This window comes from Eptatretus burgeri, chromosome 11 (assembly GCF_056783735.1).
Source record: "Eptatretus burgeri isolate ZD-2024b chromosome 11, Ebu_testis_v1, whole genome shotgun sequence".
NCBI classification, from domain to species: domain Eukaryota; kingdom Metazoa; phylum Chordata; class Myxini; order Myxiniformes; family Myxinidae; genus Eptatretus; species Eptatretus burgeri.
The window spans coordinates 25,395,792-25,419,829 of NC_140971.1; the positions used below are offsets into that span (position 1 = coordinate 25,395,792).

At 44.7% G+C, this 24,038-nt stretch overlaps 1 protein-coding gene across 3 annotated transcripts in view; it reads left to right on the top strand.

The window, feature by feature from the left end:
* The window catches only part of SNX30 (sorting nexin family member 30), a 61,626-nt gene that overhangs the window by 29,802 nt on the left and 7,786 nt on the right, over positions 1 to 24,038 (top strand). For 2 of the 3 annotated variants that reach the window (XM_085845609.1, XM_085845611.1), the window contains exons 5-8: positions 7,515 to 7,752; positions 7,868 to 8,070; positions 14,230 to 14,313; positions 14,428 to 14,580. In XM_085845609.1, the coding sequence (XP_085701735.1) occupies positions 7,515 to 7,752; positions 7,868 to 8,070; positions 14,230 to 14,313; positions 14,428 to 14,580 (678 nt within the window). Of the gene's footprint in view, positions 1 to 7,514; positions 7,753 to 7,867; positions 8,071 to 13,862; positions 14,087 to 14,229; positions 14,314 to 14,427; positions 14,581 to 24,038 lie in introns of those variants that run through there. The other variant, XM_085845610.1, reaches the window with a different exon arrangement.

Below are 24,038 nucleotides of genomic sequence, written 5' to 3' on the forward strand. Positions count from 1 at the left end.
CGCGTTCCACCCGAGAGCGATCGAGGAGTCATCCCCGGCACAAGTCGAGGCTCACCAAGAGGATCGGGAGTCTCCCTCAAGTGAAACTGCCGTTTACTCCCGGAGAGGTCGGCGAATAAGGCCCCTTCGACGACTTAATCTGTAAAGGGGATTATCGGCATTCTCGCTGCTCATGCTCCCATATGCTCATTATATCATATATCGATGCTCATTTCCATGCTCCTACAACTCAAAATAATCACTGCTTGGCATGTATGCTTCTGTAGATCTATTAGTCCGCGTTGCTTGAAATGTATACTCCTATAGTGCTAAAGCAATCATGGTGTGTAAGATGGGCCCCTAGTTACATTTTAAAGGTGCGGAGAATGTGGTGAATTGAGGGACATGACGCGGGATCACATGTTGTGCGTCTCGCGTATAAGGGGAGGTCTCTGCGGCACGAGTGGTTGTCCCCGGGGCATTGCCATTTACATCGGCTGTTCACTTGATGCTCGTTAACTGAAGGTGCTCATTGACTGGTGAGAATGGAGATTATATCGAACTCCGTGCTTACGCGGATTTAGTCTGCAATGATTAATCGCACATGTATACGTTACTGCTTATGTACTCCTAGCTGAACCTGTATTCCCCGGTGTGCCCACAGAAGCGGCTCCAATCAAATGGAATAAAGCCTAAACTCTGAAGGTTCATCTCTCGCTCTCATTTCATGGGTTTTATTTATATCGAGTGATTATTAAACACTGGGCGGTGTGTAAACACGTTTGGGTTTTATTTATATCGAGTGATTATTAAACGCTGGGTAGTGTGTAAACACGATTGGGTTTGATTTATATCGAGTGATTATTAAACACTGGGCGGTGTATAAACACGACTGGGTTTGATTTATATTGAGTGCATAATAAACGCTGGGTGGTGTATTAACACGATTGGGTTTTATTTATATCGAGTGATTATTAAACGCTGGGCGGTGTGTAAACACGATTGGGTTTTATTTATATCGAGTGATTATTAAACACTGGGCGGTGTATAAACACGACTGGGTTTGATTTATATTGAGTGCATAATAAACGCTGGGTGGTGTATTAACACGATTGGGTTTTATTTATATCGAGTGATTATTAAACGCTGGGCGGTGTGTAAACACGATTGGGTTTTATTTATATTGAGTGATTATTAAACACTGGGCGGTGTATAAACACGACTGGGTTTGATTTATATCGAGTGATTATTAAACGCTGGGTGGTGTGTAAACACGATTGGGTTTTATTTATATCGAGTGATTATTAAACACTGGGCGGTGTGTAAACACGTTTGGGTTTTATTTATATCGAGTGATTATTAAACGCTGGGTGGTGTGTAAACACGATTGGGTTTTATTTATATCGAGTGATTATTAAACACTGGGCGGTGTATAAACACGACTGGGTTTGATTTATATTGAGTGCATAATAAACGCTGGGTGGTGTATTAACACGATTGGGTTTTATTTATATCGAGTGATTATTAAACGCTGGGCGGTGTGTAAACACGATTGGGTTTTATTTATATTGAGTGATTATTAAACACTGGGCGGTGTATAAACACGACTGGGTTTGATTTATATTGAGTGCATAATAAACGCTGGGTGGTGTATTAACACGATTGGGTTTTATTTATATCGAGTGATTATTAAACGCTGGGTGGTGTGTAAACACGATTGGGTTTTATTTATATTGAGTGATTATTAAACACTGGGCGGTGTATAAACACGTTTGGGTTTGATGTATGTCGAGTGAATATAAACCTTCCTCTGGCGCTTCGGTTACTTGCCAGAAGCCTTCGAAGGTGCAAGGTGAAATGAGAGCGAGAGATGAACCTTCAGAGTTTAGGCTTTATTCCATTTGATTGGAGCCGCTTCTGCGGGCACACCAGGAAATACAGGTTCAGCTAGGAGTACATAAGCAGTAACGTATACATGTGCAGTTAACCATTGCAGACTAAATCCGCGTAAGCACGGAGTTCGATATAATCTCCATTCTCACCAGTCAATGAGCACCTTCAGTTAACGAGCATCAAGTGGACAGCCGATGTCAATAGCAATGCCCCGGGGACAATCACTCGTGCCGCAGAGAGACATCCCCTTATACGCGAGACGCACAACATGTGATCCCGCGTCATGTCCCTCGATTCACGTTAATTCACCACATTCTCCCCACCTTTAAAATGTAACTAGGGGCCCATCTTACACACCATGATTGCTTTAGCACTATAGAGTATACATTTCAAGCAACGCGGACTAATTGATCTACAGAAGCATACATGCCAAGCAGTGATTATTTTGAGTTGTAGGAGCATGGAAATGAGCATCGATATATGATATAATGAGCATATAGGAGCATGAGCAGCGAGAATGCCGATAATCCCCTTTACAGATTGAGTCGTCGAGGGGGCCTTATTCGTCGACCTCTCCGGGAGTAAACGGCAGTTTCACTTGAGGGAGACTCCGATCCTCTTGGTGAGCCTCGACTTGTGCCGGGGATGACTCCTCGATCGCTTCCTCGGGTGGGACGCGGCAGCCCCTGTCGCCTGGCGGAGTTCCTGGGGGGAAATGTCAGAAGGAGGAGTGCCAGGAGGTGGTGTACCGGCGGGAGGAGTACCTGAGGGAGCCAGATGGCGAACCGACACAGTGGTCTCCCTGCCATCCGGGAGCCTGACATGAGCATACTCTGGATTAGTGTCAATGAGTTCGACCCCCTCCACCAGTGGTTCATACTTGCTTTGTCGTACCGGGCGTTTCATGAACACTGTACCGGGGTGGGTCAGCCAGTTGGGCACCGTTTGACCGTCAACATAACGTCGTTGGTGAGTAAACATACGTTCGTGAGGAGTGGCATTTGTGGACGTGCAGAGCAAAGAGCGTATGGAATTCAGAGCGTCAGGAAGAGTAACCTCCCATCGCTCGGGGCCCAGTCCTCTCGATTTCAGCGCCAGAGTTACGGCTTTCCAAATAACTCCATTATACCGTTCCACCTGCCCATTTCCCTGTGGGTTGTAACCCGTCGTTCGACTAGTTGCTATGCCGTGCTCTAATAGGAATTGTTTTAGCCCGGCCGACATGAAACACGGCCCTCTGTCTGAATGTATGTACGAAGGTCTCCCAAACATAGCGAAGAGGTCAGAGAGACATTTTACGACAGTGCCCGAGGTCATATCCGAGCACGGAAACGCGAAAGGGAACCTTGAATATTCATCAACAACGGTGAATATGTATCTGTTGTCTGTCTCGGTGGGCAGGGGCCCTTTGAAGTCGATGTTTAGTCTCTCGAAGGGGGAAGTAGCCTTGATCAGTCTGCCAGAAGCCGCGCCATAGAATCTGGGTTTTAGTTCAGCACAAACAGGGCATGAAGCATTCATTTGTTTAATATCTTCAACAGAATAGGGAAGATTTTGTCTGTGTACGAAATGTGCCATCCTGGTTACCCCTGGGTGGCACAGAGACACATGGAGGTCTTGCAAAGCCTGACTGATTGTTGCCGAACTGTAGACGCGGGAGAAGGTATCTGCAGCAGGGTTTTCCTTCCCGGGCCGGTAAACAATGTCGTACCTGCAGCAGGCTAGGTCTATCCGCCATCTCATAATTTTTTCATTCTTAATTTTCCCGTTATTTTTCCCATCAAACATGAAAGCCACGGATCGTTGGTCCGTAACGAGCGTGAAGTGGTTTCCCAGTAAATAATGTCTCCATTTACGCAGCGCTTCGACGATGGCGTACGCCTCCTTCTCTATTGCCGAGTGTCTCTGCTCGCTTCTAGAGAGAGTTCTCGAGAAGAAAGCGACCGGCCGCCCAGACTGATTAAGTGTTGCAGCTATGGCGTGATTTGAAGTGTCGGTCTCCACCACGAAGGGCACCGAGCTATCGATCGATAAAACCACGGACTTACTGATATCATCCTTGAGATCGTGGAAAGCTTTTACGACAGCGGCATCTGGTGGAAAGTTTTTGCAATGCACTAGGGGATGTATTTTCTCGGAGTATTGCGAAATCCATCTCGCATAGTGTTTAACATCCCGATCACCCGGCGCATTGTTTGCAAGTCCTGAGGTGGTGGAAGCTCACGGAGCGGGCGCAATCGCTCAGGATCAGGCTGACCAGCCGTCGGCTATTGTGTAGCCGAGAAGGTCAATTGACCTTGCCGAGAATACGCATTTCTCGTAGTTGAGAGTCAGATTATATTTTCTAGCAATGCTCAAGAATCTGTCCAGATTCATATCATGTCCCCCCTGATCCTTACCGCACACTGTGACATTATCCACGTAAACAAAAGTGTCTTCGAGGTTTTCATCTGAGATGATGTCGTCCATAACCCGTTGGAAGCAAGATACTCCATTCGTGACACCGAATGGTATCCTTCTGAACTGGTAGAGTCGCCGCCCTGCCTGGAATGCAGTGTACGGTTTGTCTTCCTCTCGGATGGGAATTTGATGATAGGCGCTTCGCAAGTCGATGGTACCGAATACCTTATAATTGGCCACGCGTTCGACCATCTCATCTATGCGCGGCAGGGGGTAGGCGTCGAGTTGGGTGAAGCGATTGACCGTTTGGGAATAATCGACAACCATCCGTTTCTTATGGTTCTGACTGCTGGTTACTAACACCTGTGCGCGCCATGGCGAATCGCTCGGTTCTATAATTCCCTCCTCCAGTAATCGCTTGGTTTCCGAAGTGATGAAATTCATGTCAGCAGTGGTATATCGCCGCGATTTGATCGCTATCGGTTTGCAGACCGGCGACAAGTTAGCGAACAGCTGGGGGACGTCACCTCCGCGGTGGTCAGCGCATTTAAAATTAGACGAGGCTTGCTTCCTCCAAAGGGTATTTCGACGCTCGTGTGCTGCTTGAGGACATTATGACCCAGAATTACGTCTGCGCACAAATCACGAAGCACCAGCACCTTTACATCCCGATGCGTGTACCCTTTTACGTCCAATTCAACATTGCAGTACCCTCGTACGCGGGATTGTAGTGAGGTGGCGGCCATGCATACCGTATTGTCAGTCGGGTGGATTACCCATTTCCTGCCCTTCACTAGCGAGCTGTTGACGAAACTTTCAGAGCTACCGGTATCAATCAGTGCCTCAGCCATATGCCCGTTAATTCGCACGTTGATGATAGCCTTGGATAGATTCCCCGGGGAGGCTGCAGTCAATTTATTTTGCGAGTAGAGAGCCGCAGAAGTGGGTTTATTCCTCCTTAGAGTAGATTTACATACCCTGGCATAATGCCCTTTCTTGTCGCAATTCATGCATGTGGCATCTCTGGCGGGACATTTTTGACGAGGATGCCTTTTGTACCCACAAAAGAAGCATTTACCAACCGGAGCAGTTGCTGAGGAGTTTGACGAGGTCTGGGTATCCGGCTCCTCGGGTGTTTCTCCATCCCTCATGTCTGGCTGTGTCTGTGCCAGTGGGGTTCCTTGGGTTCCCATCGTAGCAGCGTTCATGAGCAGCATCGGTGTCCCAAATGACTCAGATTGCTGCTGAGCCGTATCCATCGCTCGAGCCTGATCGACTACCTTGTCAAGAGTGGGTTGCGCTTTCTCTAGTAAGCGTTGCCGTATGTGGGCTGATCTGAGTCCTTGGATGAATGCCTCCCGTGTGGCTTCCTTTCGGTGTTCCTCGGCGCTTACCGCCCGGAAGCTGCAGTCTTTTCCAAGCTGATTCAGAGCTTGCAGGAACTGATCGATTGTCTCCCCGGCTGCTTGCTTGCGTGTGTTGAGAAGATGTCGTATGTATACCTCGTTCTTGGGCTTCACGTAGAGCGCCTGCAGCACGTCGATCGCTGCTTCGTAAGTGTCGCACCCCGAGAAGAGCCTGTACACGCCGGGCGAGACATGGTTCACGAGAGCGGCAAATTTGTCAGCTCCCTCCGCGATGATGGTCAGATAGTGTGAGAAGGAGCAGAACCAATGTGACCATTTCATTTCTGCGTCAGTCGCGTTCGGGTCTGCGTCGAACCTCTCTGGTTTGTAGATCTTGTCCATCTTTGGTTGAGAGAGCCGAGAAAATCAAATGGAATAAATTGAAATGAGAGCGAGAGATGAACCTTCAGAGTTTAGGCTTTATTCCATTTGATTGGAGCTGCTTCTGTGGGCACACCAGGAAATACAGGTTCAGCTAGGAGTACATAAGCAGTAACGTATACATGTGCAGTTTACCATTGCAGACTAAATCCGCGTAAGCACGGAGTTCGATATAATCTCCATTCTCACCAGTCAATGAGCACCTTCAGTTAACGAGCATCAAGTGGACAGCCGATGTCAATAGCAATGCCCCGGGGACAATCACTCGTGCCGCAGAGAGACCTCCCCTTATACGCGAGACGCACAACATGTGATCCCGCGTCATGTCCCTCAATTCACGTTAATTCACCACACAAGGCGTTTCGGCGGCATCGTTGTGTTTGGAGAAAAAACGTAGAAAATATTCGAAGTTTGCAAGCGAAACTTTGTCTCGTGCGTTGTGTGACTGGTCGAGCGCCACGCGTTATAATTTATTGCTTAAATAATTTATATTTTACATATTATTACCGGGGGAATCCGCAGAAAAAAATTAGTTAGGTTCCAAGGGAAAAACCGCGATGAAGCGGGGGACGCGATAGGTGAACCGCGATATAGCGGGGGATTACTATATATATATATATATATATATATATATATATATATATACATACATATATATATATATATATATATATATATATATACATACATATATATATCTTCTTCTTCTTTCGGCTGCTCCCGATAGGGGTCGCCAAAGCGGATCATCCGTATGATCCGCATTGTGATTTGGCAAATGTTTTATGCCGGATGCCCTTCCTGATGCAACCCTGGTCGCCTCTTACGACACAGGGATATGGTACACCTATTTAACCGGGGTATACACCGGCCCAGTACACTGGTACTCATTTCGCCGACCTCGGAAGGATGACAGGCTGAGTCAACCCCCTAGTGTATTAATTTAGTGGCTCAATGGGGCTTGAACTCAGGACCTTTTGGATCCCAAGCCGCTGCCCTAACCACTGCGCCAACACCAGGCATATATATATATATATATATATATATATATATATATATATATATATATATATATATATATATATATATATATATATATATATATATATATATATATATATATATATATATATATATATATATATATATATATATATATATATATATATATATATATATATATATATATATATATATATATATTAAAATTTGTGGAGATGGAGGGTTCACAGTGAAGGGTCTCGTCATTGTAAAGATCTTTTAAAATGGGATGGTGAATAAGTGGTTCATAAAAGGTTTGTTCAATTAAGTGTTATCAAAGAAAAAACAACCTTTACTCGGAAGCCAAATGGCCAACGTGGCATCAAATTGATGTGTCCAAATCTATCGAACTACACAAGTTGACATGTAACGTCGTCTCAATTGTCACTTGCTTTTTACTCTTCACTCGTGCCCTAGGATTTGTCTGAGCAGCGAAGGACGAGTGGTGGCTTGCTGGGCAGAGTATTAGGCACTCCAAACTGGCTAGTGGGAAGCACCGGTAGTTGTGGAGGTGTAGGGACTTCACAAGTATTAGGTATTCGTCCAAAGAATACCCCTATAGAGTTTGCAGTTAATGCAACGTATTTAAGTTCACTAGCTCCCAAGCTTACCACATTGGAACGAGTGGCACAGCGAGTGACAAAGGAGCAGATTGGTGAGTATATTTTGAGCTTGATTTGTTTATGTTCACATATTTTTACAAGGTAGCAAGTTTCATGACTCTGTTTTCACAAGTCTTTACCTCCCATACTTCATTTCTCTTCTTCTAGAGTTGGCAACTGAACTGGGGGAGTTGGTGCCACTGTATGCAGCGTGGTGGAAGCTGGAAGGTGGAGATCTCGGGGTATGTCTCCATGGGCTTTCTGGAGGACTGGCGCGGTGCCAGGCTGCCTTGTTGCAAGTGGCCACAGCCAACGAGGATGGGATAATCCCCTCATTTCACCACCATGGCCTCTACACAACTGCTGCACAGGTTTTTCTTCGTTTCTCCACTTGTCAAGTGTTATGGTTGCTTTAATTATTTAATAATATGAAGTTTAGTTTTGATAAAAGTACTTATGCCCTTACGTATGACACTTGTACAAATGCAATGCTCAGAGAAAAACAGGCATGAAAAATTTCCTCAGTTTTGTGGGATCTTCGTGTTTTTGGAATGTCATTTCTGAGACTCATAAATGTGGTGGAAATTTTTTGGGGAGTGGAGGTGCAAAAGAGTTCAGCTCCGCCAGTAGCAGTGTTCAGCACCACAGGTCTCAGTTCCAGAAGGCACTGATCCACCATTGGGACCTGTGGGACAGCTATTGTTTCAATAAGATGAGCAGACGAGCAGGCTTACAAGCCGAGCAGAAGCGCTGTAAACAGAAAGGGATGAATATGTGTAGGAGAGTAGGTCTTTGTTTAAGAGCTAGCTGCGGTGGATGAAAACCCCCGACTAGTCTTTGAGAGAAAGAGGGAGAAAGGAAGGGATGTGTATGGATGCTTGCAACCTGGATCAACTGGTGTGATTGAAAAAATGTTTTTGCTGCCTTCTGAAAATTGATAGAGAGGCAAGCCCTCACAAGGATGTGATTGGAAAAGCCCACAGGCGAGGGTGTAGAAGGAATAAGTTGAAGAAAAATTGCACATAACCATGTCCAGGAGTGAAGGTGTTCTATTTGGAACAATTCTTCTTCTTTCGGCTGCTCCTGTTAGGGGTCGCCACAGCGGATCATCCATATGATCCGCATAGTGATTTGGCACATGTTTTACGCCGGATGCCCTTCCTGACGCAACCCTGGTCGCCTCTTACGACACAGGGATATGGTACACCTATTTTAACCGGGGTATACACCGGCCCAGTATACTGGTACTCATTTCGCCGACCTCGGAAGGATGACAGGCTGAGTCTGATGACAGGCTGAGACAGATGACAGATGACAGTGTATTAATTCAGTGGCCCAACGGGGTTTGAACTCATGACCTTTTGGATCCCAAGCCGCTGCCCTAACCACTGCGCCAACACCAGGCTCTCTATTTGGAACAATTATGATCTGGAAATTAACGGATCTTGCTGTGTCGAAAACTTCACAAAAAAAAATCTGGGGTTAGGTCATGGATGGATGTTTTGGATCCAATTCTAACTTATAACCTTGTCGTAACTGCATGTTGGTGGTTAAAATTGGCATTGAAGACAAATGGTGAAATCAGATTAGAGTTAGTTGTCTAATCCATGTGTGAGGATGGGATGTTATAGATGATATCACAGTTAAGGGTTGGGGGCTACCCCCCCTTGCTCCTCCTTGTGTATTTGTGTTAATGTACATATCACGTCTGTGTAGCTACTTTTGTAAATGGACCTACTGTATGTGGGCCAAATGTAGTGGTAATACAGTAGCCAGCTACTTCTCCACGGATCTGATTTGTTCCACATTGTCCTGGGCACATACTCACTGCAGCAGGGCACACAGTATGCTATGGCCAGCTGAGGAACATTAGGCTTTGGAGGTGTTCTTCATCCTGGCCATTAGAGGTGACTGTTTCAGCAAAAAAATAAAAAGTCAGGTGAGAGAACAACCATTACTGCCTGGGCTGGCAGATACCATCACCCCAGAGGCTGTGAGAAATGTCAGAGCTTCGAGGGAGCTTGCAGCTGGGCATGGTGTGAGTGTGAAGGATAGTCCCAAAGAGCTCTTGATTTGGACTCTCCCCGGAATGTGCAAGCTCTTCTCTAGTACTGCATGAAAGAACGACCAAGGTGGCTGCCACTTTCCCGCTAAGACTGTTTTTCCTTTTATCATTCTTTCCTTTGTGCTTTTGTTTTAATCCCTGCCAATCATCAAATCTATCTTTGTATGGACTTGTGACCATAGCTTGGGACAGGTTTTCTGTGACTCCGTAAGATTTTTTTTTTGCCGTGTATGACCGACTTTTGATTTGTACTTCTTGTCATTTTTGTGTGCTTGTATTTGTATGGTCATGAGGATGCCCCCCTCCCCCTCCCCGCCCCTCCTCAACATCAACGGCTTAACCACAACCGCAGCTGGCATCGAGGCCAAGCACGCAGAGGTCATTGACCTCTAAAATAGCCGGCTTAAGGCCAAGTTTGACAGAGAACACCCCCATCGGTGGTGGGTGTTCTGCATTTTATAGTTATCAGCATTATAGTTTCCAAATTTAGTTCCCATGGATTACCAAACTCACAAAAATTATTTCCTTCGGGAAGAATGACAGGCAGACACGCACGCAGGAAATTAGGAAATATTATATACTTTATTTGTGCAAAAGACAAACAAATTCAGAAATTGCGCACATAGACACAATGATAAACTAGAAGGATACTCGGTAGAGCGCATACCTCCGCCACGTAATGCCTGATCCACGAGAACATATCGGGCCCGATACATTTTAACATATCATGCGATACAGTACTATATTGTTTTTGGCCCTATCTCTCAATGATGAATATTCACTTTAAAAATTAAGCAATTCTCATATCCAGATCCAGATTCGGATCTTCACCAAAATCTAATCAATTCGTCCTTGTGGCACCCAACCTGTCCACCAAGTTTCGTCCGAGTCAGTAAACAACTTTGTTAGATATCGTGCTAAATATCATTTTAGCCCACTCTCGCAATGGTGAAGAATCACTTAAAAATTATCAGATCCGGATCCGGATCTTCATCAAAATTGAATCGGTTCATCATCGTCACACACCGAACCTGTCCACAAAATTTCATCTGGATACGTCCACAACTTTTTGAGATATCCTGTAAAGAGACAGACAGACAGAAAGGGGTGAAAACATAACTTCCTTCGCCTTCGGTGGTGGAGGAAATAAACTCGATACTTCAATAGTGACACTAAACCCGCTGAGGACCCACACACAAGACGAGGTGAAATTAAATACGAGCTGGCAGGTAAAGACTATCCCAGGTCGATGACAGTAGCAGCAGCTTGCACGAGGAGCAAGCTGCAGCCTCGCTCCACCGTCACACTGCTATCTGGAGAGTGCCTCCTTGACCATGTGGCCAACTGAATCTGACCCTCTCGGCAAATTATTCTCCTTCATTCACGTGCTGGAACAATGGGATGTCGGAGCTCCACATTCCACACACTCAAGAGCTCGTTCCTCCTGCGGACTTGCACAACCTCCCCACCCACAAACATTACATCACAGTACTCCCTCCCCAGCTGCAAATTGTTTCCACTACCACCTGTCATACAAGGGAAGTATTCTCTTAATCGCAGTGGCCTGCACAAAAAACAAAACCACAAAATGTCATTTCTTTATTTTACACATTTATTTCCAGACATTTTAATTGGTCCATTTGGTCTGCATGCTGGTCCTCATGGCCACTCTTGCCCATCAACCATACAAATTCTCTGACTCACCGACATTCTCCCAAAACGAAGCATGACTCGTCTTGGCAGTGCGTATCGGTGTATTTTGTCCGTTTCCTTCCATTTACCACTGGGGAGGATATTAAATTCTGTCAGTGATTGTTGCAACCATTCTTCCCTTGGTCCTCAGTCAATCATTTCCAGTGCTCTTGTCCAAAACTCAGGGCCCATTAAATTCCAGCAGACTGTCTGGAACGTTGACTTTAGGGACTACCTGGTCTTCAGCCAAACATGCTCTCAATTTCGCAACATAATGTTCCACAGATGCCTCGGTTGGTCCTTCAGTGGTTGGCTCACACCCGGTCCCTGTGGGGACTCGTTTACATCGAACAGCCCAGCACGATTGATCATCACATGCTGGGCTGTTCCGGAGTCTCAGTGAGAGGCTACTGTACCACCTCCCGCGTGGTTCCCTCCTTACGCCCTCTGTGGTACTGCTACCAAGAAGTGACCCAGCCTCACTTCCCCCTCGTGGTCCTCTCAGACACATCTCTTTCTTACATGTGCCCAAGAGGGACCACCTTGAACCCCCGGGGGACGTGTCCTACACCGAGGTCCAGTGACCCTGTCAGCCCCAGACCATAGCTCATACTGTAACTTAATGGAGTTGGGGTGCCCTACGACTCCACCACCAGGCTCCCTGTGCAACCACGCACAAACCAACTAAGTGACTGGATCACACACCCAAATTCTGTCAGGCCAGCCCTCTGGCTGCCTGACACAACCCAATGTCCCAGTGGGTTAATTTTTCCTGAAGCTGGCCACAGTAGCTACTCCCCCCCCACCAACCCAGGTACAAATTCAGCCCAGGAAACAGCTTTCAACTTGTCGTTAAAGTTATCACCATTCCTTCTCCTGTTGCCACAAGCTGCCAGCTACTCCTGACTCGCCCCATTACCTGAATTAAAACAAAAATCAACATTAGCTGACCCTGCTCCACATTAACGTGTTTTACCGGGACTATGCATCTCTTCAAACTCCTACCCTATGGACGTCGACCCCAACCTTGCGAATGTCAGGTGCGATTGACTCGACCCCTGTGGAGGCCAACCCAAACACCTGGGGTCCTGAATTTACCCTTGCCAGCATCAACATGCACACCTCGGTCATCGCTCCAGTATTCACATGATAGTGGTGTTGCAGGTCCAGCCAGACATGATTATAGGAAAGAAATGGAATGTTGAAGAGGCGACTGAGTTGGCAATTGCTGTGGCCAGACAGGAATAATGGACATCACTCAACTCGGCCGACATGGTTTGAATAAGTCAAGTTGTGCAGCTGGCAATCGAACCATGGAAGGCGTTTACTCATTTTTCTAGAGGTGCTCAAAGAAGTCTCGAAGTTAGTTGGCAAGCACATCTGATGTTCTTGCTATGCCAACAAATAAAGCAAAGTGGAAGGTGGTGAAATGCAGCCTGTTGTCATGAATGTAAGGATTCTGAAGATAGAATGGAGCACTTTTTCTCAGTTTGAGGGTGCTACACACGGAGGCATAACGAGGCTCTCAGTTGTTTGTGGGCTCCTCAAATAAGCTTGACACCCTGAGAGGAAAGCCCTGTGGAAACCCAGGTGAAGCGCAGACTTTGTGTGGAGGTGCCAGGAGCACGAGGAAGGCAAATAAATGTGCACATTGCAGCAAAGTGGGTGAGTGAAGGAAGTAGATGGAGAATCAATAATGATCGGGGAGGCTGCTCGGCAATGCCAGTGAAAGTTATGAGTACGAGGCTGAGGCCAGATATTGTATCTTGGTCACAGACATGTTGAATTGTGGTGGTGATTGAATTGAAGATTGTTTGGGAGATGACAGAAGAAGCTCAAGAGAGGAAGAGAGTGAAGTTTGCCAAGCTGAGAAAATGTGAACACTGAGGTTGGAGATGTATACTGTTTGCCATTAAGGGAGGTTGCAGGAGATTTGTTGGTGAGTTAGTGATATATTTGCTTAGAGACTTAAGGTTCAGGGGAACAGATATGTGACCGGTGGTGTTTGATTTGCAAGAGATAGTGAAAAGGTTGTCTGAGTGGACTTTTAGAGTTGGCAGTATGTCAAAGACAATGTCACATTTGTGTCTCACTGTTGTTGTGAGTGTAGTTGGATTGATGGTGAGTTTATCAACTCCACCACCGAAGGTGAATGAAGGAGGTTGTTTTCACCCCTCCCTTTCTGTCTGTTTGTTTGTGTGAAGGATATCTCAAAAAGTTGTGGACAGATTGGGATGAAATTTTGTGGACACGTTGGGTGTGTGACAGGGACGAACTGATTCGATTTTGGTGAAGATCTGTGTTTGCCCTGGTTGTTAATTTTCCCTGTCTGCTGACATTATTTGTCGACTTGTCCCTTTTGTTCCATTGTCATGTCTGTAAATTCTTACCTGTTTTTGTGGGTAGGCATGCAAGGAAGCTCTACGATGCTGGCAAGGCATTAAAGTATGGAAGCCCCTGAAAACCTTTTATCAACTAACACTTTAAGGCACCGAAACTTAATCATTGAAGTTGAAAAACAGATCACCACACCTAACGAAGTGCATGTAACCACAATATTCCGGTCAAATGAGTCATCAGCATGGTGATCGGGGATGAAACCTCCTCTCGTGTGCTCCCCCTCGTTTTTTTTTAATCCTCCTATCTCCCCCAGCCCCCCCTTTTTTTTTTTCTTCAAACTGAAGTACTCATGCCTCTAAAGTCTTGGTATAATAATAATGGTAATTTATTTATTATTACTACAAGATTGTTCTTTGGTGGTGATTGGCTGCAGGCAGCATTGAGGAGACGAGATGCCCTCCAGGCAGAGCTTGAGAACAAAGAGGAACAGCTTGCCACAAGCCCTCACAATAATCAGGTAGGCAGAGTCATTTTGTCTTCAATCATTCCATAATTAGGTGCAGTGAAACCTGTAGACCCTGTAGCTTAGGCAAGTTACTCTGTCACGAGCTTTCCTCTCTTTTTTTTGCAGTTGGTGATAGCCGTGGAATCTTTATCGGACAGTGTGACTTGTGCTGATGCAAGTTTGAGGGCCGATTGGCAGCGTTGGCGTGGCCAGCAGCGCTGTGAAAGCCGCCTTGCACTGGCAGGTCTTGCCCACAGCCAACTACTCTACTACCAACAGGTGAGGCTGCAGTAGTTGTCAATAACAGAAGGACTGTTCGACTAGTGGGTTTGTAAGGTTAGTGATCTTTGTTCAAATGGCTGATTTTCATCATTCCTCCTTTCTTGCTCGTATTTCTTACATTTGTCCTTTGAGCTGAGAAGATACATCATTATAGAGTTGTTGAAAATGTAAATCCATTTTCTCAAGAGCTGTTATGTCGTTCATGGGGGTGGGTTGTTTTTTTTTTGGTTTTCTTGTGTCATGTCTCAGGCTCGTAATGGACACACACACACACACACGGACATACTGATGAGACAAACACTTAACACAGCCACTGAGCTTGGAGGAAGTGCCATCACTTCCTGGGATACTCTGGGTACCAGTAACGTCGCAACAATGGCGCAACTTTTCTCACTGCACTCAGTGACGCATTTCTTCAGGAGGAATTTCTTCCTCCACCCTGGATGCCATTTGATGGGGATTGTCCATGGTCTATCCTTCAATGCTGAGCGTCAAGCAAGGAAGCAGCACGTACCATTTTTAAAAGTCTTTGGTGTGATTCGGCTGGGGTTTGAACTTCCGTCCTCCCAGACTCGGAATGGATGCTTGAACCATTACACGTGCTTGAGGGGTGTATATGAGCCAAAAGCGGTATTGGTTCCTGATACAGAATACGACAAATGCAACCACTTTTTATTGGTCACATCATTACAATACATCAGTCCTTCATTCTTCTGTTCAATTTCGGGACAGAGATATTCACAGCCTTGGAAACGGTATATCCCTGAGTATTTTATTATGAACTAGAATGGCACTCGGTGGAGTGCATACCTCTGTCACGTAATGCCTGGTCCACAAGAACATATCGGGCCCATTACATTTTTAAAATATCATGAAATGCAGTACTATATCTTTTTTGGTTCTATCTCTCAATGGTGATGAATCACTTAAAAAAATTAATAATTCACTTAACCAGATCCGGATTCGGATCTTCACCAAAATCGAAACAATTCGTCCTTGCCACACCTCCAACCTGTCCACCAAGTTTCGTCCGAATCCATCCACAACTTTTTGAGATATCGTGCTATTATATATATCTGTTTCGCACGATCTCTCAATGGTGAAGAATCATTTAAAAAAAATTATCAGATCCGGATTCAGATCTTCACCAAAATTGAATCAATTCGTCCTTGCCACACCTCCAACCTGTCCACCAAGTTTCGTCCGAATCCATCCACAACTTTGAGATATCGTGCTATATATCTGTTTCGCACGATCTCTCAATGGTGAAGAATCATTTAAAAAAATTATCAGATCCGGATTCAGATCTTCACCAAAATTGAATCAATTTGTCCTTGCCACACCTCCAACCTGTCCACCAAGTTTCGTCCGAATCCATCCACAACTTTTTGAGATATCGTGCTATTATATATATATATATATATATATATATATATATATATATATATATATATATATATATATATATATATATATATATATATATATATATATATATATCTGTTTCGCACGATCTCTCAATGGTGAAGAATCATTTAAAAAAATTATCAGATCCGGATTCAGATCTTCACCAAAATTGAATCAATTCGTCCTTGCCACACCTCCAACCTGTCCACCAAGTTTCGTCCGAATCCATCCACAACTTTGAGATATCGTGCTATATATCTGTTTCGCACGATCTCTCAATGGTGAAGAATCATTTAAAAAAATTATCAGATCCGGATTCAGATGTTCACCAAAATTGAATCAATTTGTCCTTGCCACACCTCCAACCTGTCCACCAAGTTTCGTCCGAATCCATCCACAACTTTGAGATATCGTGCTATATATCTGTTTCGCACGATCTCTCAATGGTGAAGAATCATTTAAAAAAATTATCAGATCCGGATTCAGATCTTCACCAAAATTGAATCAATTTGTCCTTGCCACACCTCCAACCTGTCCACCAAGTTTCGTCCGAATCCATCCACATCTTTTTGAGATATCGTGCTATATATCTGTTTCGCACGATCTCTCAATGGTGAAGAATCATTTAAAAAAATTATCAGATCCGGATTCAGATCTTCACCAAAATTGAATCAATTCTTCCTTGACACACGCCCAACATGTCCACCAAGTTTCATCCAAATCCGTCCTCAACATTTTGAGATATCCTGCACACAAGCAAACAGACAGACAAACAGACAGAAATAGGTGAAAACATAACCTCCTTCACCTTCGGTGGTGGAGGCAACAAACCGAAGTTAATTTTTTGTTCTCATCCTGTTTCAAAGGGCCATAATAATCGTCCAGTATTATCATTACCTTTTAACTCATCTCATCAATAACAATCTCATATTTTATTAGGACAATGCATCACCATTAGTTTTGACAATACTCTTGGTTGAAAAAAGGCATTGAAAAATTTCCACATTCTTCCTATTTGTAATCTCGTTCAGAGCAAGTTCTGGCTTTTTGGTAAAAAAAAGTTTTTTTTCTTTCAGAGATATAGCAGCAATTTTAGTTTTGCCTAAATGTTCTCGCACCCCATTATTCAAGTAGTAGTGGGAATATGACCTTACAAACAGTGATGTGCTTTTTATCCCCCCCCCCGGAGGGAAGGAGCGGGATATTGTAATCGTCCGGTTTGTTACTTGGCGAAATCTTCGATTTTGTCAAGTATGTTGGTCTGTTCCATTTGTTGGTTTGTTTGTTTGTCCGGTCGTCTACAGCCCAAACGGCTGGACCAGTTGTTCTTAAATTTTTACACCTGATAGGCAATCCATCTGAGACGGTCTGCGTCCAAACCCCGTCTTAATCGGACTAAACGTCACGACGTGACGTCACACAACGTGAAAACACGTTTTTGGACATAACTCAGTCCACAAGAACATATCGGGCCCAATACATTTTTGAAATATCATGCAATGCAGTACTATATCTTTTTGGTTCTATCTCTCAATGGTGAAGAATCACTTAAAAAAATTAATAATTCACTTATCCAGATCCAGATTCGGATCTTCACCAAAATCGAAACAATTCGTCCTTGCGACTCGTAGCGACTTCCAGTTGACATCAAATTAAACTTCATTCAAATATCCAAATGATTACTAAATGCATCTTATTACAAATTACGCATAGTTTTCGCAAGCGTATGACGTCAAAGTTTTGCCTCTTGACGTCATTTAAAAAATATATATTTACGCTCGTGTGCAGCCGAAACTACTGAAGCAATCGTTCTCAAATTTTAACATGTGATAGCCAATCTTGCTGAAATAGTCTGGGATCAAATAACGTCACGACGTTACGTCAAAAAAAAGGTGAAAACAAGCTTTTGAACATAACTCAGTAACCGGAAGTTGTAGCGACTTCCTGTTGACGCCAAAACAAACTTCAATGTAATATCTAAATGTTTTAAAATGCATGTTAGTACAAATTATGCACAGTTTTCGCAAGCGTACGACGTCAAAGTTTTTAGCTATTGGCGTGATTTAAAAAAAATTCTATTCGTTCTACAGGTCACAATTGTTAACCGATTTGGATGAAATTTTAACAGCTGATAGAAATCCACAGTGCAAAAAGACATGTGACTTTTGGTGATGTTCAAGATCAGGATCTGGATTCTGCATCACTTTATATTATCGCCCATTATAAACCAATGGGTAATTTTGTGAATTACACATGGCTATTTCTCAAACAGTTTTGCACTTATTATATTGAAACTTAGACTGTCTATTTATGCATGTAATATTAACATGTGTACAAAGTTTGATCGAAATTGACCCAAGGTCAAGGTTCAGGGTCACCCAAAACATGAAAAACACACACAAAATACATATGTTTTTGTTTTACAACATATTTCAAACCTGATAACGGGATCGTAAAGCTGGTTGAAAAGCAATGTTCCGAGGTATTTTCAAATATTTTCTACGATCAAAATGAAGGCAACAAGCACCGATGATAAGTTGTTGAATGTCACATGGTGGCTTTAAATGAGTTGTGAAAATTTTCAATCTGCTGCCGTTACCATGACAACGCGCACCTGATAATTGTTATTTGTGACGTCGCGTCATTTTATTCATGTACGAACAAATAAACACCACACATTCCATGACATTACAGCTTGGACCACCACACGGAAAGGTCAACTAATTCGCCAAGTGTCGGGCTAAGCACGATTTTTCATTTGTCTGTCTGTTTGTTTGTCTGTCTGTCTGTTAGCAACTTTACGGCAAAACGGCTTTAGCAAACACTATTAAATTTAATCCACAGGTGGGCAATAAACCTTGGATGACCCCGTTAATTTTTGGGTCCAATTGGATCAAAGGTCAAGGTCAAGGTCACAAAAAGATCAAAATCGTTTTTCGCTCATAACTTCGTCAAAAATGATCTGATTTACTTCAAACTAAGATTATAGTGAACCTTATTCTATTTGTCACTTAGAATCCTACCCATTCCTATGGTGAAAAATGCATATTTGTGAAGATCAGTCGGGTCCGAAGTTTTGGGGGTCATGGTCCGGTCAAAATCACAAATTTTCCATTAAAACTAAAACATGGTTACGAAAATACAACTTTATGGGAAAACGGCTGGCTCAAACACTGTCAAATTGTATCCACAGGTGGGTAATGACCCTCTGACGACCCCATTAACTTTTGGGACAATTTGGTCAAAGGTCAAGGTCAGGTCACGAAAAGGTCAAAATCATTTTACGGTCATAACTTCGTCAAAAATGGTTTAATTGACTTCAAACTAAGACTAAAATATTCCTTTTTCGATTCCTTATAATCAACATTCAGGTTAAGGATGTATGAAATTTAAATTTGATCCCCAAAATAACTTTATGCCTTAAATGGGCAGAATTTGTCATGCCTGGCACCACTTGTTAGAGCTTGGTTTCTGCAAATGTTGGTGTTTCAGGCACACCCGAGAGTGTCTTTATCAACACATTTCTAAGCACTGATGAGAGCCAATGTGATCACACAGGTACCCATGTGCTTTAGGAAATAACAGCCTTCTGATTTCTATGGTTGTTAAATCATTTCAAGCAATTTGTACCGCTTTTTGGTTTCATTTACAGAAGTGTGAGGCTCATGGAAGAGCAAAATAGAATGACATTGCAACAAACATCAAGGGAATGAATGAACAAGAAAAGAGGAGATTGATGAGAGCAAGAAACACGAAGAGCAGCGAGTAAGATTGGGTGAGAAAAGGTAACTGGGGGTAATAAAGATCATGGATCATAGTTGGAGATTACGTGAGGTGGCACTGCTTGCTTGATGTCCTTGAGGGAAGAGTAAGACAGAATAACCTCTGGAAGGTGGTTCCATGGACAAGAGAAGAGGAATTTAAAAAGAAAAAGTGAAATAACAGCAATCAGCCTGGATTATGGAAGTTTAACTAGGAGTGGGTTATTGTAAAAACTCATTCAACCTGGAGTTGCTGGGGAGGGTCAGGGGATAGAGAGAGGGCAGAGGGAGAAATGTTGGACAATACATTGCAGAAAACAGAGACCACTGACCCGCTTGCAATGTGAAAGCAACAGACCTTGCAGTTCTGCCTCATCGCAGGAGATTCTCATAACTTGGAGAGCTTTAGATTCCACAGACTCCAGGAGAGACAAGTGTGATGCTGGGGCATCAGCCCCGAGTGAAAATCAACACTCCTTTGAGCTACGGACAAAGGCCTTGTAGATGAGGAGTCGCTCTGATTTTCTGAGGAATGACTTGGATTTACAAGGATGCCCATTCTGCAGCTGGTTATGGAGGCCAGCTTTGATATGTGATCAGCCAAAAAAAGGTAATAGTTGTTGGTTAGGCCTGGAAGTTCAAGAAACTGAACCTCTTCCAGTGGATGACCAAGGAAATGTATAGGTGAGTTAATTTGACATTTCCAGAGCGAAATGGTGAGACTGAGGTTTTTCAGGATTTAAAGACATGTTCTATTTCTCAAACAGTCAAATCATTTCCAGGTCAGCAGAGAGAGACACAGCTGCTATCTGCCTAGCAGGTTAATGGAGGTACTGCACAACACAATGTGGGGTCGTCTGCGAAAGCGAAGAGAATCCAGAGCGGAGGAGTAGCCATTATTATTGGACCCAAAACGCTGCCTTGGGAAACTCCAGCCTCCACTCGGAAGGAGAGGATTCTATCGATGGCAACACGTTGACTGCTTGAGTGGATAGAGTCAGAAATCTAGGAATGAAAACTGCCTTCTGTGCTGCAGGAGGAGAGCTTGGTCATCAAAGCAGGATGCCAGTCTGTGTCGAATGCCGAGATATGTCCAGGGAGACTCCTTTTTGTGTCCAGTGTCGAGGTTCGTGGAGGAGCTGGAACACAGAACGTATCGGGATGTAACAGAACGAAAAGAACAGCAGCAAGATTGTGGGGGAGGAGTGGTGGAACACACCACCAACAGGGTCGAAGGACAAAATAGAGGGAGACTTGGAGAAATAAGAGATGTGGGGATTAATGAAAGAATGGGGGGACACGGAGTGAACAAGATGGAAACAACCGCAAACTCTCAATCACAGAAGTGGAAGGAATAACTGGAAACACAAAGAGAGGTTGGCTTAGGAAGGGTTAATTGGGGTTAGAAAATATAATGGTTGTGAATTGGGGATGACCTGAGATGGTGGTCATCTTTCTTGAAGCCCCAGAGAGAAGAAAGAGATTGAGGAAGTTGGTTTCACAGGTGGGAAAAAGAGGAACGAATGAGTTTCTCCTAACCCCTTGTTTGAGATGGAGTGCCTCAAACCATTTGTGAGAGAGGAGCAGTAGCAGGGCCAGTGTTGAGTGGCTGGCAGGGAACCCAAATTGATTGTGAGAGATTGGACTGTTTGAAAAATGAAAGGATGACAACAGAAGCAAAAATGGATTTCATGTCCTTGCATAGTTGGTAGGGTCTGTTTTTTCACCCTCCTTGTGGATGGGAGTGATATTTTCTGACTTTCATGGAGATGAGAGGTTGCCAAAGTAGGACAGATAGAGGGAGAGCAAGAACGGCAGAGTGGGTTTTGAGAACTTGGCCGCTGATGCTGTCTGGGCTCATCGCCGAAGCAGGGTCAAGGTCAGCCAGAACTTCCTCTACCTTCTCGATTGATGACACTGCATCCAGTTGACAGTGGGTATGCTGAGGTAAGAGCGGGATGGGTTGGGTGCATGAGCTTGCACTCTTATATTTGCATGACAGATTGCATGATCAATTGATCACTTGCATTTGCATAAAGAAGAAGAATAAGAAGAAGAACCACAACCACATCTTTCACATCTTCAGATGCATGGAGCTACTGAAGCAGTTTTGCCTTGGCTAGGGGGTACAATCCTGGATGGGACACCACTCCGCCAAACATTTGCAGATGTTGCAAACACACACACACACACACACCCACACCCACACACACACACACACACACACACACACACACACACACACACACACACACACACACACACACACACACACACACACACACACACACACACACACACACACACACACACACACACACACACACTATTAGGTCAGCTCGCTGACCGAAAAAAAACGTTCGATGTCCTCAGATCCGTCCGTTCGTCAACAATTTTTATTTTTCTATCTCCTCATAGACGTCTCGGCCAATTGAGTTCTAAATTGACACGATGGTAATACGAGTTGCTCTCTATAGATCGTCTGAGCCCTTTTACGCATTTTCTCCTCGGGGTCAAGGTTAGTGTCATCAAGTGCAAAATGACCGATTGGTCGAATGGCCGAAAAGGAAGCATCGGATGGATATAATGCATAATGGGTTTCATAGGGATTATTAAGAAGATTTAACTCGACCAACTAGTTTCTCGTTACCTCGGTCGTCTGGCCCTGTTTATAATATCCAGTTTTCATTCTAGATAGTATCGAGCTGACTGTCAAACCTGCTCGGGTGTAATCTATATATATATATATATATATATATATATATATATATATATATATATATATATATATATATATATATATATATATATATATATATCTTCTTCTTCTTCTTTCGGCTGCTCCCGTTAGGGGTCGCCACAGCGGATCACCTGTATGATCCGCATAGTGATTTGGCACATGTTTTACGCCGGATGCCCTTCCTGACGCAACCCTGGTCGCCTCTTACGACACAGGGATATGGTACACCTATTTTAACCGGGGTATACACCGGCCCAGTACACTGGTACTCATTACACCGACCTCGGAAGGATGACAGGCTGAGTCAACCCCCTGGTGTATTAATTCAGTGGCCCAACAGGGCTTGAACTCAGGACCTTTTGGATCCCAAGCCACTGCCCTAACCACTGCGCCAACACACCAGGCTTAATATATATATATATTCGCAAAGTTACCAAATTCGCAAACCACCATTCAGGTCCCTGAGGTGAGGTATCTCGGTAAGTACATGTGTAGTTAGGCCCAAACCCGTTGTCTAGTGGGAATACATGTCATTTATGCGTGCTGCGACTCTTCAGGATAGCCGTTTTTCTTTTGCTATCTTTATTTTGGACCAATCGCCATGATTACCACCACCAGTCACAACATCAACCACCAACCACAACGCCGCTTCACCACAACCGCCATGACCTTCCCGTCACACCTCGCAACCGTCGCATCGCCACCGTTCTTGCGCCGCTTGGGGGTACCGGTGTTGGACTCGTGCAGGGCGCGCGCCGAACAGCGTGTACAAAATCACGGATTTTGTGCTTCAAAAACGGATCAAAAACGACACACGCCCACTTTTTGCCGTCCAATCGGTGAGCGAGGGGCGATTTGGCCCCGCCTCCAGGGCGTTGGAGGGCGATCGATATATGCAAATTTATGGATCAAAAAGCATTCACGCCCACTTTTTCTCGGGCCAATGGGGAGCGAGGTGAAAGGTCGAAGGGAGGGGGTCAAAGGCGAAGCCACGGGGCTTATATAAGCGACCGTGTTCGTCAGAAACACCAGAACAGAGAGTTAAGACTTCGCGGGCGGTGGAGTTGGCAAGAAGGAGCTGGTCGTCGTGTGCGTTGGAGTCGGAGCGGAGGGGACGGAGCTGTGGAGAGGCGGCGAGGGCAGACGAGGGGGTGCTCGCGTCGTGCAGGGAGCTGCACCCCAGCGAGGCCGACAGCGCGACCTGGCCGAGGTGGAGACGCTCGTCGCGGGACAATAAAAATCCTCTATACCCCGAGCATCAGCAACCCCCTCCTGTTTCCCCCCACGCTGAGATAGTGCGACCAAGGGGGCCCCTTTCCCACCCCCTACCAGACACTGCCCGCGAGGCCCGCGGAGTTGAGGCACCATCGCCGCTCCGCGTCTCATCACCAGACGGGTAGGCCCGACCCGGTCTCGGCCTCAGGCCCGCCTCATCCTTGAGGGTATTCTTTCCTTGGTTTTGGGTATGTGTTGTCGGCGCCGTCTGTGAAGTAAAATTGTATAAGTGTTGCCGTGTGCTCGTGTAAATCGGTATTAGATCTGCATTG